The sequence below is a fragment of the Athene cunicularia genome (assembly GCF_003259725.1).
Source record: "Athene cunicularia isolate RWA chromosome 23 unlocalized genomic scaffold, athCun1 chr23_part1, whole genome shotgun sequence".
Classification (NCBI taxonomy): domain Eukaryota; kingdom Metazoa; phylum Chordata; class Aves; order Strigiformes; family Strigidae; genus Athene; species Athene cunicularia.
The window spans coordinates 3,020,815-3,033,699 of record NW_020799130.1 but is presented as its reverse complement, the minus strand read 5'-3'; the positions used below and the strand labels follow the sequence as shown (position 1 = coordinate 3,033,699).

At 61.4% G+C, this 12,885-nt stretch overlaps 2 protein-coding genes across 3 annotated transcripts; one reads left to right on the top strand and one right to left on the bottom strand.

Annotated features, from left to right (window-relative positions):
• The first annotated feature begins 1,203 nt into the window (after positions 1-1,203).
• On the top strand, positions 1,204-4,461 carry GALE (UDP-galactose-4-epimerase). The gene is made up of 10 exons (XM_026863168.1): positions 1,204-1,358; positions 1,454-1,569; positions 1,796-1,909; positions 2,118-2,294; positions 2,419-2,532; positions 2,630-2,696; positions 2,795-2,880; positions 3,010-3,087; positions 3,295-3,409; positions 3,500-4,461. The coding sequence occupies exons 1-10, from the start codon at positions 1,238-1,240 to the stop codon at positions 3,553-3,555; spliced, it is 1,044 nt and encodes a 347-aa protein (XP_026718969.1). The 5' UTR covers positions 1,204-1,237; the 3' UTR covers positions 3,556-4,461.
• A 1,066-nt stretch (positions 4,462-5,527) lies between these two features.
• On the bottom strand, positions 5,528-12,844 carry LYPLA2 (lysophospholipase II). 2 transcript variants are annotated; one of them, XM_026863169.1, is made up of 10 exons: positions 12,660-12,844; positions 10,765-10,870; positions 9,940-9,971; positions 9,185-9,250; positions 8,749-8,796; positions 8,481-8,551; positions 8,116-8,189; positions 7,866-7,967; positions 7,317-7,493; positions 5,528-7,124 (listed from the first exon to the last, which is right to left on the bottom strand). In XM_026863169.1, the coding sequence occupies exons 2-10, from the start codon at positions 10,840-10,842 to the stop codon at positions 7,074-7,076; spliced, it is 699 nt and encodes a 232-aa protein (XP_026718970.1). In that variant the 5' UTR covers positions 10,843-10,870; positions 12,660-12,844; the 3' UTR covers positions 5,528-7,073. The 2 variants fall into 2 exon arrangements, with proteins under 2 accessions (XP_026718970.1, XP_026718971.1); XM_026863170.1 differs by lacking the exon at positions 12,660-12,844 and adding an exon at positions 11,931-12,156.
• Between the last annotated feature and the right edge of the window lie 41 nt (positions 12,845-12,885).

Here is a 12,885-nt window from a genome sequence, read left to right as displayed (position 1 = left end):
GGAGGGACGCGCAGCCGTGCCCGCCTTCGGCAGGGGGGTCCCGGAGGGACGTTCCGCCCCTCGGGGGTCCCCCCGCCGCTCAGGGACCCCCGGCCCCTCAGGTAAACCCTGGAGCCGCCCCCCCCGGGCGATGCGCAGCCCCTCAGGGACCCCCGGCCCCACAGGGAGCCCTGGTCCCGGCTCCTCGGGTAACTCCCGGCCCCGAGCGCAGACCCGCGGGTGTCCCTGGCCCCGTGGGTGGCCGCAGCCTCGCAGGTAGCCCCGCGCCATGGCTGTGCCACGTCCTCGCCCTGTCCCACAGGCCCTTGCCCCGTCCCGCTGCCTGCTCACCTGCCTGCGGGAAAGCAGCGTTATTTTGTTTTTTCCAGCCCTCAGCTGCCCGACTCAGGCTCTGGCCTTGCCTGGAGCTGCCCTCCCCGGCTGCCAGAGCAGCCCTGAGGCCGGCAGCAGACACAGACTAGGATGGTTTAGTGATTTCAGTTTAGTTTTCAAACTTAGACGGAGCTCAGAGAATGCCTAAAGTCATCCAGGGAGAAAACTTTCCCTGTGCTGCCTCCACCTGCCTTGGTAATAAAGTGGATTCTGCCTCCTTCCCACTGGGCAGGACCTGCTTGTCGCTTCCCAGGGATGAGGGGCTTTCTTGCAGGTTACTTTTCAGGTTTCCGCTTTGTGTACGCCAGCAAATGCCCCCGCAGTCAGCAGTGACCAAGTGCCCACCTTCCTGGGAAATGGGTAGAACTGGGCCAGCGTTGGGCAAAGGAAGGGAGGCTGGAGGGAGTGCTGGGGCTGTTGTAGAGAGGGAATTTCAGAGCTGGAGAGAAAAAAACAGGGAATGGGGGAAGAGGGCAGAGGTGATGCCCCTTGAGGAGAGCACCCAAGTTCATACCATTAGATGACTCCCTGCCCCTGTGCTTAGGGGTGAATTAGCCTGAGGGAATGGGTGACACCAGGATCTTGGCTGGATTTAACAGGAAGAACAAGGGTTTTTCCCAGGCATGTGACAAGTGTCAGATAAGCCCTCCCTGTCCTGGAGGTGTGAACCACATCGGCAGGGTGTGCTGCAGCCTGCCCAGCCCGCATGGCGGACGCAGGGAGTGCCTGCAGGCAGTGCTGACGTGACAGTGTCCAAGTCCTGCCTGTCCCTTCCCTCTCCAGGCCCCCGGCTGTCGTGCCCACCCCAGGCCACCTCACCTCACACAATGCTCTCACGGAAGGGCCTTTCCTCCCCCAGGGAACCATGGCAGAGAAGATCCTGGTGACCGGCGGAGCTGGCTACATCGGCAGTCACTGTGTGCTGGAGCTGGTGGAGGCTGGCTATGTCCCTGTGGTCATAGACAACTTCCACAACGCCATCCGAGGTACGGAGAGCCTTCCTCCCTTCCCGAGCAAGGGGCTCGGCCCGTGTCGGGACCTCCAGCTCTCCCCGTGCCTCCATCCCCTTCCATCTCCCCAGGGGCAGACGCGCTCCCCGAGAGCCTCCGGCGTGTGCAGCAGATCGTGCGCCAGCCCATCCTTTTCCAGGAGCTGGACATCACCGACGAGGCAGCGCTGCAGGAGCTCTTCAGTAAGGTGAGAATAAAAGCTGTGGTGCCCCAAGGTGGTTTTGTGGGCTCCTGGGGGTGGGAACCAGGAGGGAGATGCAGGAGCTGAGCAGGGAGGACGATGCTGTGACCAGCAAATGTTTCTCTGGGCCGTGGGGATCACACAGGCTGGCTGAATGAAACTCCTGGGGAGACTTCTGACTGGCTCCTCCCGTTGCTGTGGTGCTAACGCCAAGCTCTTTCTCCTTCTGCAGCACCATTTCTCAGCCGTGATGCACTTTGCGGGGCTGAAGGCAGTGGGGGAGTCGGTGCAGAAGCCCCTGGAGTACTACAGGGTGAACCTCACCGGGACCATCCAGCTGCTGGAGGTGAGCAGAGCCGGGGGGCAGCACGTGGTGCTGGGGGCAGCGGGGGTGCTGGGTGACCCCGATCCTGCTCTGGGGTGGCTGCGCTGGCTGCCAGCCTGGTCCCTGCGTGCTCCCAGGGGTGTGAGGGTGCCGCACGGGGGAGCTGGGTGGGCTGAGCTGGAGGGGGCGGAACTTGCTGGCTCAGTGGCGGCTGGTCCCTGCTCCCCAGACCATGAGGGCCCACGGCGTGAGGAACATCGTGTTCAGCAGCTCCGCCACCGTCTACGGGGACCCCAAATACCTGCCCCTGGATGAAAACCACCCGGTTGGAGGCTGCACCAATCCCTACGGCAAATCCAAGTACTTTATTGAGGAGATGATTCGAGATCTCTGCAAAGCAGAAAGGGTGAGGAGCTGCCCGCAGGGCTGGGAACCGGGATCTTTTCCCAGTGGAGTGTTCGGGGGTGACCCCGCAGCACCACACAGCGCTGCACCCTCCCCGGGCAGCCACGTTTGTGTGTCTCCCCCAGGACTGGAATGCCGTTCTCCTCCGCTATTTCAACCCCATCGGTGCCCACGAGTCTGGGATGATCGGAGAAGATCCTCAGGGGATCCCAAACAACCTCATGCCCTACGTGGCGCAGGTACGGCCCCGCCGCAGCCTTTGAGGAGCCCTGGGCTCGTGGTGCCTGTGCAGGGCACGGGCTGAGGGAGCTCCCACGGGCTTGTCCCTCTGTGCAGGTGGCGGTGGGGCGCCGGGAATTCCTGAACGTCTTCGGGAATGACTACACGACGGACGACGGAACGGGTGCGTTGGAGAATGGGTGGAGCAGAGCCACCCCAGCTCCTCAGCCTGGTTGCACCCCGGGTGGGAGGGCTTTGTGCTCACCTCCTGTGTCCCCACAGGCGTCAGGGATTACATCCACGTCGTGGATTTGGCCAAGGGCCATATCGCTGCTTTGAAGAAGCTCAAGGAGAACTGTGGCTGCAAGGTACCAAGAGGGCTGGGGTGTGGGATGCGCTCAGGGCCAGGCTCTCGCAGCCCTAGGGATGATAAAGTGGGGCCTGGCCCTTCTGCTCTCACAAAAGCAGCTGACCCACCTCCCTCGTCCTCCTCCCAGATTTACAACCTGGGCACAGGCACCGGCTACTCCGTCCTGCAGATGGTCCGGGCCATGGAGAAAGCCTCAGGGAGGGAGGTAAGGTCTAACCTGCGGCTTGCAGGGCCGTGGGCACAAAGCCAGCTGCTCCCACAGGCCACCCCCAGCTGTCCCTGCCACGGCAGCCCTTGGGCCTGTGACTGCAGCAGCCACTGGCACCCGCTCCCTCAGCTCCTGGGGCCCAGGCGAGTCCCTTCTGCTGAGCCCCGGGAGCCCCCAGGCCCCACGGTGCTGCTCTCCCTGCAGATCAAGTACAAGATCACGGGCCGGCGGGAGGGAGACGTGGCCTCCTGCTACGCCAACCCGGCGCTGGCCGAGCGCGAGCTGGGCTGGAAAGCTGCCTTTGGCCTGGACAAGATGTGTAAGAGCATCATCCCCTTCCTCGACAGGCCGTGCTCCACTGGCTGCCCCTCTCCTGGCCCCCCCCTCACCGCCGTTCTCCCTCTTGCAGGCGAGGACCTGTGGCGGTGGCAGCTGCAGAATCCCACAGGCTTCAGCAAGAACTGAGCTGTGGCCCGAGGGCTCTCCTGGCTGCTGTGGGCTGCTCCAGGACCAGCCCCCCCCGGGGCTGTCATCATCCTGGCTGCAGTTCCAGCTCCCCCTCCTGCCTCTTGCATGGGGGCAGGAAGGCAGGAGCACCCCCCCAGTCTCTCTCCGCTCCTCATCCTCATTCCTCCAGGTCCTTTGCATCTCATAGAGCAGAAACCCAAGGAAGAACAGAGCCAGGGCCCAGCTTCGGCACCCAGGGCACAAAACCACCTCGTGGGAATGCAGAGGGGCTGGTGCTGGCCCCAGCAGGGAGGGGGTGCTCGGCTGGGCCCTCCCTCTGCCCTGGCAGGTGGCCACATCCAGCACTAAAACACACAAGTCCTGCCGAGCCCAAACTGCTGAGGAACCCACCCATTCCCCGGGGCACCCGCTGCCCCCTGCCCTGGGCTACTGAGCCCCTACCTCACAGCCCCAGGAACCCCCCACGGGGACCAGACCCATCCCAAGCCCACCACGGCTCATTTCCCCAGGGCCAAGGCCCCGATGCCTGCCAGGGGCTTTCCCCTCCCTCAACACACCTTCTCCCCTGCCCCCCAGGGCAGTTCTGGGGACCAAGCCTCATCTCCCCCGCGCTCCTGTGCCAGCCCTGGGCACGGCCGGCTCTGCCTGGCTGCTGTTAGATGTGGCTGGTGCCTGGTTTGCCTTCATCGCCTGTGGCAGCCACTTCCATCATCACGGTGCCAAAGGCTGCCCAGCTCTGCTGTCAAATACTGGTCCTATTTATTACTGGCAGCTCTTAACGGCCTCGTTAGGCAGCGATGACGCAGTCAGCCCTGTTTGCTGTCAGTGAGATTAATAACTTATGCTACTAAATTATGAATTGAGCTTTTGATTTGTTTTTAAATAAACTTTCTTACTTTCTAAGTGGCAGCTCTGTTCTGCTTCCACTCAGCCCGAGCTGCTGTCCCCGGGGCCTCGTGCTAATCCCCCCCCCCCGTTATAGGGGTGCTGACGGTGCTTCCTGCCCGGCCACGAATGATGCCAGCTCAGCTCTGGGAGAGGTTTACGATTTATTTAACCTTGTATTTGACTCTGTGGAACACACACACAAAAAAACCCCAAACATTTACAAGGAAGACAAAAGAGAGGGAAGGAAAACAAAACAAAACAAAAAAGCTGTATTGAGGAATGGAGAGAAGCCGTTCTCCCTCCCGGGTCCTCAGCACGGCCCCGGCCAGGCACGTGCTGCTCAGGTGGGGAGCGAGCAGGAATGCTCTGCCAAGGGGCCAGCGCGGCCACCCGTGGCCGTGCCCAAGGATGGCCACGAGTCACGGGCCCCCGCTGGCCCCCACTACGCACACGGTTCCAGTTCACAGTCGAATAGGTCGGTCTGTCTGTCCGCCAGCCCTCAGGTAACCCGTGGGGAGCTGTGTTCCCACCCCAGCCAGCCCCTCCCGCCTTCCCCACCCACTGAGCGCCCGGAGGGGAGGACACAGCAGCTTTAAAACAGACAAAAAGTAGAAGAAACAGCAGGACTGAACCCCAAAAGCCAAGGGGCAGAGCCGGGCTTGCCCCGATGCCAGCAGCAGGTTTGCTGGTTTAAGACTTCCTAAAGGGATGCGAGGGGTCAGGGGGGTGGAAAAAACAAAAACCCAACCCAAAACAACCCAAGAAACCAACCAAGGATGGGTCTGAGAGATCCGACTCTCCGGAGAGCGGGTTATTGCTTTGCGCATCCCGGGCAGGGAGGGAGGACGCGGCTGGAGCGGAGCTGCTGCCACTGAGCCCCCTGCCTGCGCCCCCGGAGCAGCCCTCGCCCTCGGGGATGTGCCAGCCCTGCGAGCCCAGCCACAAACCGCTGCTGGCCACAGGGCAACCCAACAGAGGCCGCAGGGCAAGGGGCCAGACAGGACACGGTGGCCCCACGCAGAGCCAGAGCACGCGGGAGGGAGCGACGGCCCTTAGGCTAGGTGGGTTTTGTGGTGGTTTGGTTTGTTTGTTTGGTTTTGTTTTTTGTTTTTTTTTTAAAGACACGTACAGCTCCAGCCCCCGGAAGGGCCCAACAGTGCTGTGGGCTCAGCCCATGGAGGAGAGGCGAGGAGAAGGGCAGCGCTGCTCAACAGCGAGTGCCCTCGGCCCTGCGGGAGGGGATGGGGCGGCCGGGACCCCACCCCTGGAGGAGACATTCGGGGCCCCATCCCCAGGGACTGGCCCCGTGCCCCAGCCAGGCTCCCGCTCGAGAAGGACGAGCCTCGGCCGCAGGCTCCGCGGAAACCTGTGATTGTACACGGAAAAAGGCCAACAGAGCCCACAGCCCCTGGGGGGGGAGCACGAAGCCCTGCCCCACAGGATGGGGTGCGATGGCACCCGGGTGTTAGATGCTGGTGAGATGATGGCTGGGAGCAAAGCTGCTTCCTTCCGCTGCGCCAGGAGCCCTCCCTGAGGGCCAAGGGGGCCTCTCCTCACCTCTCCTCTCCCTCCCCGAGCCAGCCCACGTTCAAAGGGAAGGAGAAGTAGCAGCAAAAGAGACATTAAGGACCGGGCCAGCGCCGGGCGGGCTCCGTGGCAAAGCCGCTCGGACACCGGCTGTAAACGGCAGCGCTTTGGGGCTCTGAGGGCACAGAGCCAGGCCGAGGGAGGGAGAGACGCCACTGGGAGATTGTAAAAGCAAGAAGAGGAGGAGGAGGAGGAGGAGAAGGAGGAAGGAAGCGATTATCTCAAGGAGGGCAGAGCTGCCCCAAGCCGACAGCTGAGGCTGCTGGAGCACGGGGCGAGCCCGACGGGGAGTGTGCGTGTGCGACAGGGCGGGGGCCGGGGCCCCGTGCCAGGAGGTGCAGGAGCTGTGTGGACGTTTTTCTGCCAGACCCGGGAAACGGAGCAGCCTTTGGCGGAACCGGCCCGAAGCAGAGCCTCTCCCCTGGGCCTTGAGGTGCTCGCAGGAGAGTCCCGGGTTCCTGAGCTCTGATTGAAAACCCGTGAGTCGCCTGAGTGGAGGCCGAGAGCAGCCGCGGAGAGGCCGGGCCGAGGGCAGAGGAGGAGCACGGGCTGCTCTGGGCCACAGAGGGCTCCGGAGGGTGCCCCAGCCCTGCCCTGTGCCCACACCGCTCCTCCCGCCGCACAGGGACACATCCCACCCCTAATACTGTTACAAAAAAACCCAAACCCAACAAAAAAAAACAAAAACAAAAACAAAACCTCACCCGCGCTGCGCCAGACCCACACACACTGTGGTGCCTGAACGGGGAGTCGAGGGGATGGTGACCCCCACAGAAACCGCTCGGAGCAAGAGGAGAGAAAAGGCCACTCGAAAACTCGCCTTAGCTCCAATCTCAGCTCCAAGAGCAGCAGGGAGAGATGAGGCACCCCCAGCTGCAGAGGACGCGGTGCGAGGAGACGGGGAGAGGCGGGGGCCAGGGGTGCGGCGGGAGGTGCAGTGGGGTGCCATGGCTTCCGTTTGCAGCGGACAGGTCACGGGGGGAAAGATCGGTGGCTGCGACCTCGGCGTCCTTCCCTGCGACAGTCTCGATTGGCTCCACTTAGATGCGGGGCAGCAGCTTCTCAATGAACTCCTTCACCGCCATCATCTCCTGCGGAGAGGACAGAGCCCGTCGCTCCGGGGCTCCTCGAGGGCCGTGTCCCGCCCCGGGCGCAGGGGCTGCACGTCCCGTGTGTCCTGGACTCTGCAGTTTCCCTGCCCTGCCCGACCCACCGTGCTGGGGTCAGTCCCAAAGGGAAATCCAGCCCCCAAGGGCCCCATCCTCCCTCCCCGAGGCACTGACCTGAGGACAGGAACTGTGCATCACGCCAGGGTAGGTTTTGAACTGGACCTTGGTGGGGGTGACGACAGATTTCAGCTTCTCAGCAGTGAGGGCCCCGAAGCGGACGGGGATCATGGGGTCCATCTCCCCATGGCACTGCAGGATGGCGATGTCCTTATTCACGCCGTTATTCGCCGCCTGCAGTGAGGAAAAAGGTGCTCAGGGGTGCCCAGCAGAGGGGATCAACGGTGGGGAATGGGGCAAGTGCTTTGTCCGCGTCCTCTGGCAGCTCCCCTCCTCGGCTCGCACAGCTCCTGCTGCCTGGCCACCAACACCTCCTCACGGCCACCAAACCACCGAGCCACTGCCCAGCAGGCGCGAGGAGTCCCAGGGAGCAGATCGGCTCGTGGGTGCCCACACCAGATCGGCGGCAGAGCCCTGATCTCCACCGTGCCCACTCTGAGGAGGAGGGAGGTGGATTAAGCCCCAACACCAGCCCCGGGCTCACTCTGGATGTGAAAGCTCCCCGCAGTGACGCCCCCCGCGGGCACGCGCGGCGACGCAGGGTACCTGCGGGAAGGCCTTGTGCAGCGGGAGCCAGCAGCTGAGCGCCACGATGCCGGCCAGCTGGTGCTGGCAGGTGAGAGCTGTGTACAGCGACAACGCACCGCCCTGCAGAGGATGAGGAAGGTCTGTTAGTGCCACGGGGATGGGGGGGTGTGGATCTGCAGCCCCAGCTCACCCAGCACCCACCTCACCCCATCTTTAGACACCCCAACCCTTAGTCTGCCCCACCTCAGCCCCCTGCAGCCCAGCTCACCTGTGAGAAGCCCCCCAGGATGATGCGGTTGGGTGGGATCCCGTTCTTCATCTCATGCTCAATAATTGCTTTAACTGGGAGAAGGCAGAGAAAAGGGTCAGTGAAGGGTTTGGGGGGTGGCGGGGGGAGCTGAAGAACAGCACCCGAGGCCTGGGGGTACACACAGGACCCTCAGCACATCAGGGCGAGGCAGGTGCCCAGAGGTCCCAGGGGTGGAATGCACTTGGCTTCCACCAGGGAGCAGGCGTGCTGGGATCAGAGGAGAGCAGAAGGGAAGGAGCGGTGGAAGGAAGAAGCCCACTCCTGTCCCAGAGAGGGCGAGGTGCCCAGGAGATTGGTGCTTCCCCCTCCCCAAAGCCACTTACTGTTTTCCGCAGCTTTCTTGATTCCAGCTTCATCCTCAGGGGCATCCGGAGTCAACCCCATCAGGTCAAACCTGGGAGAAGAAGCAGGGTCAGTCCCAAAACCTCTCCCAGCACCCAGGGTGTGGGAGGCAGGAGCTGGGTGTGCTCTGTCCTTCCCCTGACTCCTACAGGGCAGCATATTTTGGCTCTTCAGCCCCCCCGTTCCTCTCACTCCCCAAAATACACCCCCAAAAGGCTCCCACCCACCCCTGCCACCCACAGCACTGACCAGGAGGGCATAACCATCTTCATGTTGAGGGTCACTGGGATCCGGGGCCTGCAGAGAAAAAAAATTTGGGGTGTTTTAGTTCAAGTGCAAGAAAAGCAAGTCCGAGCCGAGGGGAGCAGGGTGACCGGCCCTCTGCCCGCAGCTGCAGGACGAGGCTCCCAAGGGACAGCAGGTCTGTCTGAAAACAGACTCAGAGCAGCAGCTCCTGTGCTGCTCAGCTCTGTGGGGAACCCCGCTGCCTGCAGGCAGAAAATTCCAGGGCTGGGGCCCTGCATGAACCAGCCACAGCCAGAGATGAAGTCTCACTGCGCAGCCCCATGGGTAGGTGAGGGCACAGACCACTGTCTGCCTCCCCAAACAGTCTTGGCAGCGGGCACCAGTGTCAAAGCCCACCCAGGCCCCCCAAGGCCCTTCCCAAAGCAAGGACAGCACTTACGCATGAGGGCAAATATATTTCACGTAGGGGAGGCGGATGGAGGAGAGGGCATCAGCCCAGCTGTGCCTGGGGAGAGAGGAGAGCAGGGAGTTCAAGGCTTGCCTTTGCATTTTGGAGGATGCTGGCAAAGGTGAGGGTTTTCCCCCAAGGGCAGGTTTTTTTCCAAGGCTGCTGGACTCCTGCCCTGATGTTATTTTACTGGGTTCTGCCCACCCCAGCAGCCTGAATCCCAGAGCCAATCCCCAGCACAGATCTCCTCTGTGGCAGGGCAGAGCAGCACACAAAGCCCCGCAGCGGGAGGCAGAGGAGCCGCTGTCAGCAGGGGAGGAGGGAGAATCTCCTGTGCCGGTAGAAGCCTTTTGTTACTGCTGTATCTCATGCTGTCCTTTAAGGTGGCCTTGCACATTTGAGAGATGCACTCGCGTAGCTACAACCCAACTCCCAGCCCTCCCAAGGACTGCAAAAACCGCAGTGCTTATCTGCTTGTCTTAAAGAAAGCAGAAAATCAAACCCGCAGGAGGCAGGGGGCTGCCAGGCTGCCGGGATCATAAATATTCAAGTGCAGACAGCTGCTGGCCGGTGATTCCCTGCGAGGGTGGCGCAGGCACGGCTACAGGGTCGAGTTCAAAGCCCCAGACAAATCTTGGAGCTGCCCCCGGGGAAAGCAGCACCGGCACTGGCAGCAAACGGCCAGGCCTGGGTTTGTGTTCAGCAAAGCCCACGTCACAGCCAGAGTCGGCTCCAGGAATACTCACCCCGTGTCTCCAAGGCCATGTAAAAAAATGACCTGTTAAATTAAGCAGAAAAACAAAAGAATTAGCTAGTGCGACAGCCGGTGCCCTGGGAGAGAGGCAGGGCTGGGCTCGCAGGGAGGCGGCAAAAGGCCACTTAGTCACTAACTAGAAGAGACTCAAAACAGGCAGAAATTAGCTGATGCTAATGAGATGTCTCTGCAGCGTTGAGCATGACGGATGGGTGGAACGGGCATATCATCATCATCATCATAGTCTGCTGTCACGGCCAGGTCCGTGGGTGTCGGTGGCCCCTTGGCTGCCCAGGGGGACGGGGGGTGAGGGACCGTCCCGCCAGGCTGCCCGGCACCACGCTGAGAGGAGGCTGAGCCTGCCCAAAGTCTCACAAAACCCACGCCTACAGGCTTTTAATCTAAGGCTAGAGCAACCCCTAAGTGGTGGGGAGCAGAGGGAAGGCAGCCTGCTTGGTCCCAGGGAAGGAACAGAGGATTTTCTTTGGGGGAGATTTGCTTTTAAAAACTTTAAAATAACCAAATCAGTTCCATCTCCCACTGACTTCCCTGCAGGTCAAGCCTAGCTGCAAGGCTGCGCCTGTGCTGCCACCCTGGACCAAGCACCAGAAACAAACAGCCCAGCCCAAAGGACAGTTACTTTTCCCCAGCAAGACAAGGTCTTGCATCCCTCCTGATACATCAGGACGTGCACCTGAGGAGCTGAGGGATTGTGGGCTCAGCTCATGGTTCCTCTAAACCCCACAGAAGCAGCTCCTTATCTTCAAGACTGCTAAAAGGGAAGAAGCAGGTGAGGCAGGAGGGGTCCGAGCCTTACCGCGGCAGTCTCCCGCTCTGCCCCTGAGACAGTCACTGCATCAGCGAGGAGGGGGACAGACATGTTGTTACCACACATACACCGAGAGGGACTCAGACACTGGCACCTGTGGGACAGAGGGACAAAGGTAAGGCAGGAAAATAAACCCCTCCTACCCCCTGGCAACTGTGCTCCAGCAGGACCAGCTATTTGGGGGAAAATTAAAGAGTATGTGAAGGGTTTGGTGTTTAAGGCCCTGGGTCAGTCCCACTCCATCCCCGGCCTGGCAAGGCTGGAGAGTCAGAAAGCACCAAACACCCTCCACGTCGCAGCACCAGATGCGTGCGAGTGGGGATGCGCGCGTGGGGTGTTGAAAAGTGTTAAAATTAGCTCTTTCTGTGACACCTCAAAGCCAAAGTTATTTCTGTGACTGTAACGACGTGGGCAGAGGGCGGCCGGGCGATGCGCAGCCTCAGCATCCCTTCCCGGCTGCCAGCAGAGCCGAGGAGGAGCCTGACCCACATCTGCTCCGACGGGAAAGAAGGAAACGCCGGCCCCTGGCACGCTGCAGCACAGGCTTTACAGCACTAATAAAAGGTCCAGCCCTCTTTTATGGAGCCATTTAGGGATAAACTGGAGCGTTCAGGCGCTGGCCCGAGACCCAGCCCCGCGCTGCCTCCCAGAGCCTGTGCCCCCCCTCAGCGACGGCATCCCCCTCCCTCCCCGAAGCAGCCAGCCAGGACCACCACGCTGTCCCCACCGCGTTGTCCCCACCACGGCGGCCTCCTGCCAGCGCCAAGTGCTGATTGTCACCTCCCAGATCCTGATCACCTGCAAGGCGGGTGGCTCCTGCAGAGCGAACAGCCCCCACGACACCGCCTTCAGACGCGACAGTCGATGGTGTTTGTTCCCAGTCCAGCACAAATCACTAAAACTACTGCACTTCCCGTGACAGGCCCTAACCCCCGCTTACCACCCAGGACTAATTAGATCAGAGCACATTTAGAGTGCTGGCATCATCTCCCAGGAGCAAGATCAGCCTCCCAGCTACCGCCAGGAGCAAGATCAGCCCCCTACGGTCTGCTCAGATCTTCACATGTCGCAGTGAGCACCATCCCCAGAGGGTTTTGGATGGCACAGGACCACTCAACCCCCCCCAACTCCCGGTACCCGGCAGACAGCCTTACCCAAGAGAAACAGCCGCCTCCTCTACCAGCCTGGACCAAGACCTGCCCAACTTGTTTCACCAACTGTTTGTCAGCTGCTTCCCCGACTCAAATAAAAACACGGGGAACAACAAGCTCCTCGGGTCTGGCGAACCTCGCAGACGAACAGCCCACGTGCTCGTGTGTACTCCAGGGTCAAAACAACCAGCGAGAAAAAAACAGCACCTGCCAAAAATCCTGGCAAGAAGAGCCAGAAATAAAAGCATCTTCTATGACAGATGGAGATGCTGAAACGTGCTCCCTGAGCAGACACAGACTCACATCTTTGCTTTATTCACTGAGGCTTCACGGAAAAGAGGGGATTTGAGGGTCAAGGCTGCCCGAAGCACCCCCCAGGTGACACCCCTTGGAGACACCCGAGGTTTTTCTGGGGTGTTTCTGCCCCACTCCCGGAGTATCTACAGGAGGGTCCACAGCAGCCAACACAAGAACAGCTCAAGCACAGGCAGCCCCGAGGCCAAAACATAACGCGGGAAGGATAAAACCCCCCAAAACGCATCTTCGCCTGCATAAAAGCACCCCACGCAAAAAAAAGATGAACTTTTGTCCAGCCTCTGAGCTACCACACCCCACACCTACCCCTCGCCCACGAGAGTGACGCCAGTGGGAAACCCACGGCCCGGCCCCGGAGTTACGCGTCTGTCAGGAGGGGATCAAGTCGCTTAATCGTCGTTATTAATGTGCCCCGGCCTCTCCCGCAGGCCCGGACCGGCCGCGGGGGAACCGACGCAGGGAGGGAAAGGCAACAGGAGGCCGGAGAAACCCCGCCGGGACGGGGGGGCCCGTGGCGGGGTGCGGGGGCCCGACGGGAGGCCTGAACCCCACGCACGGCTCGGCCGCCCCGTCAGCTTTCCGCCTGCGGCGGCTGGAACGGGAAGGCCGATTTTCGGCGGAAACGGGGCTTTTGGGGGGGTTT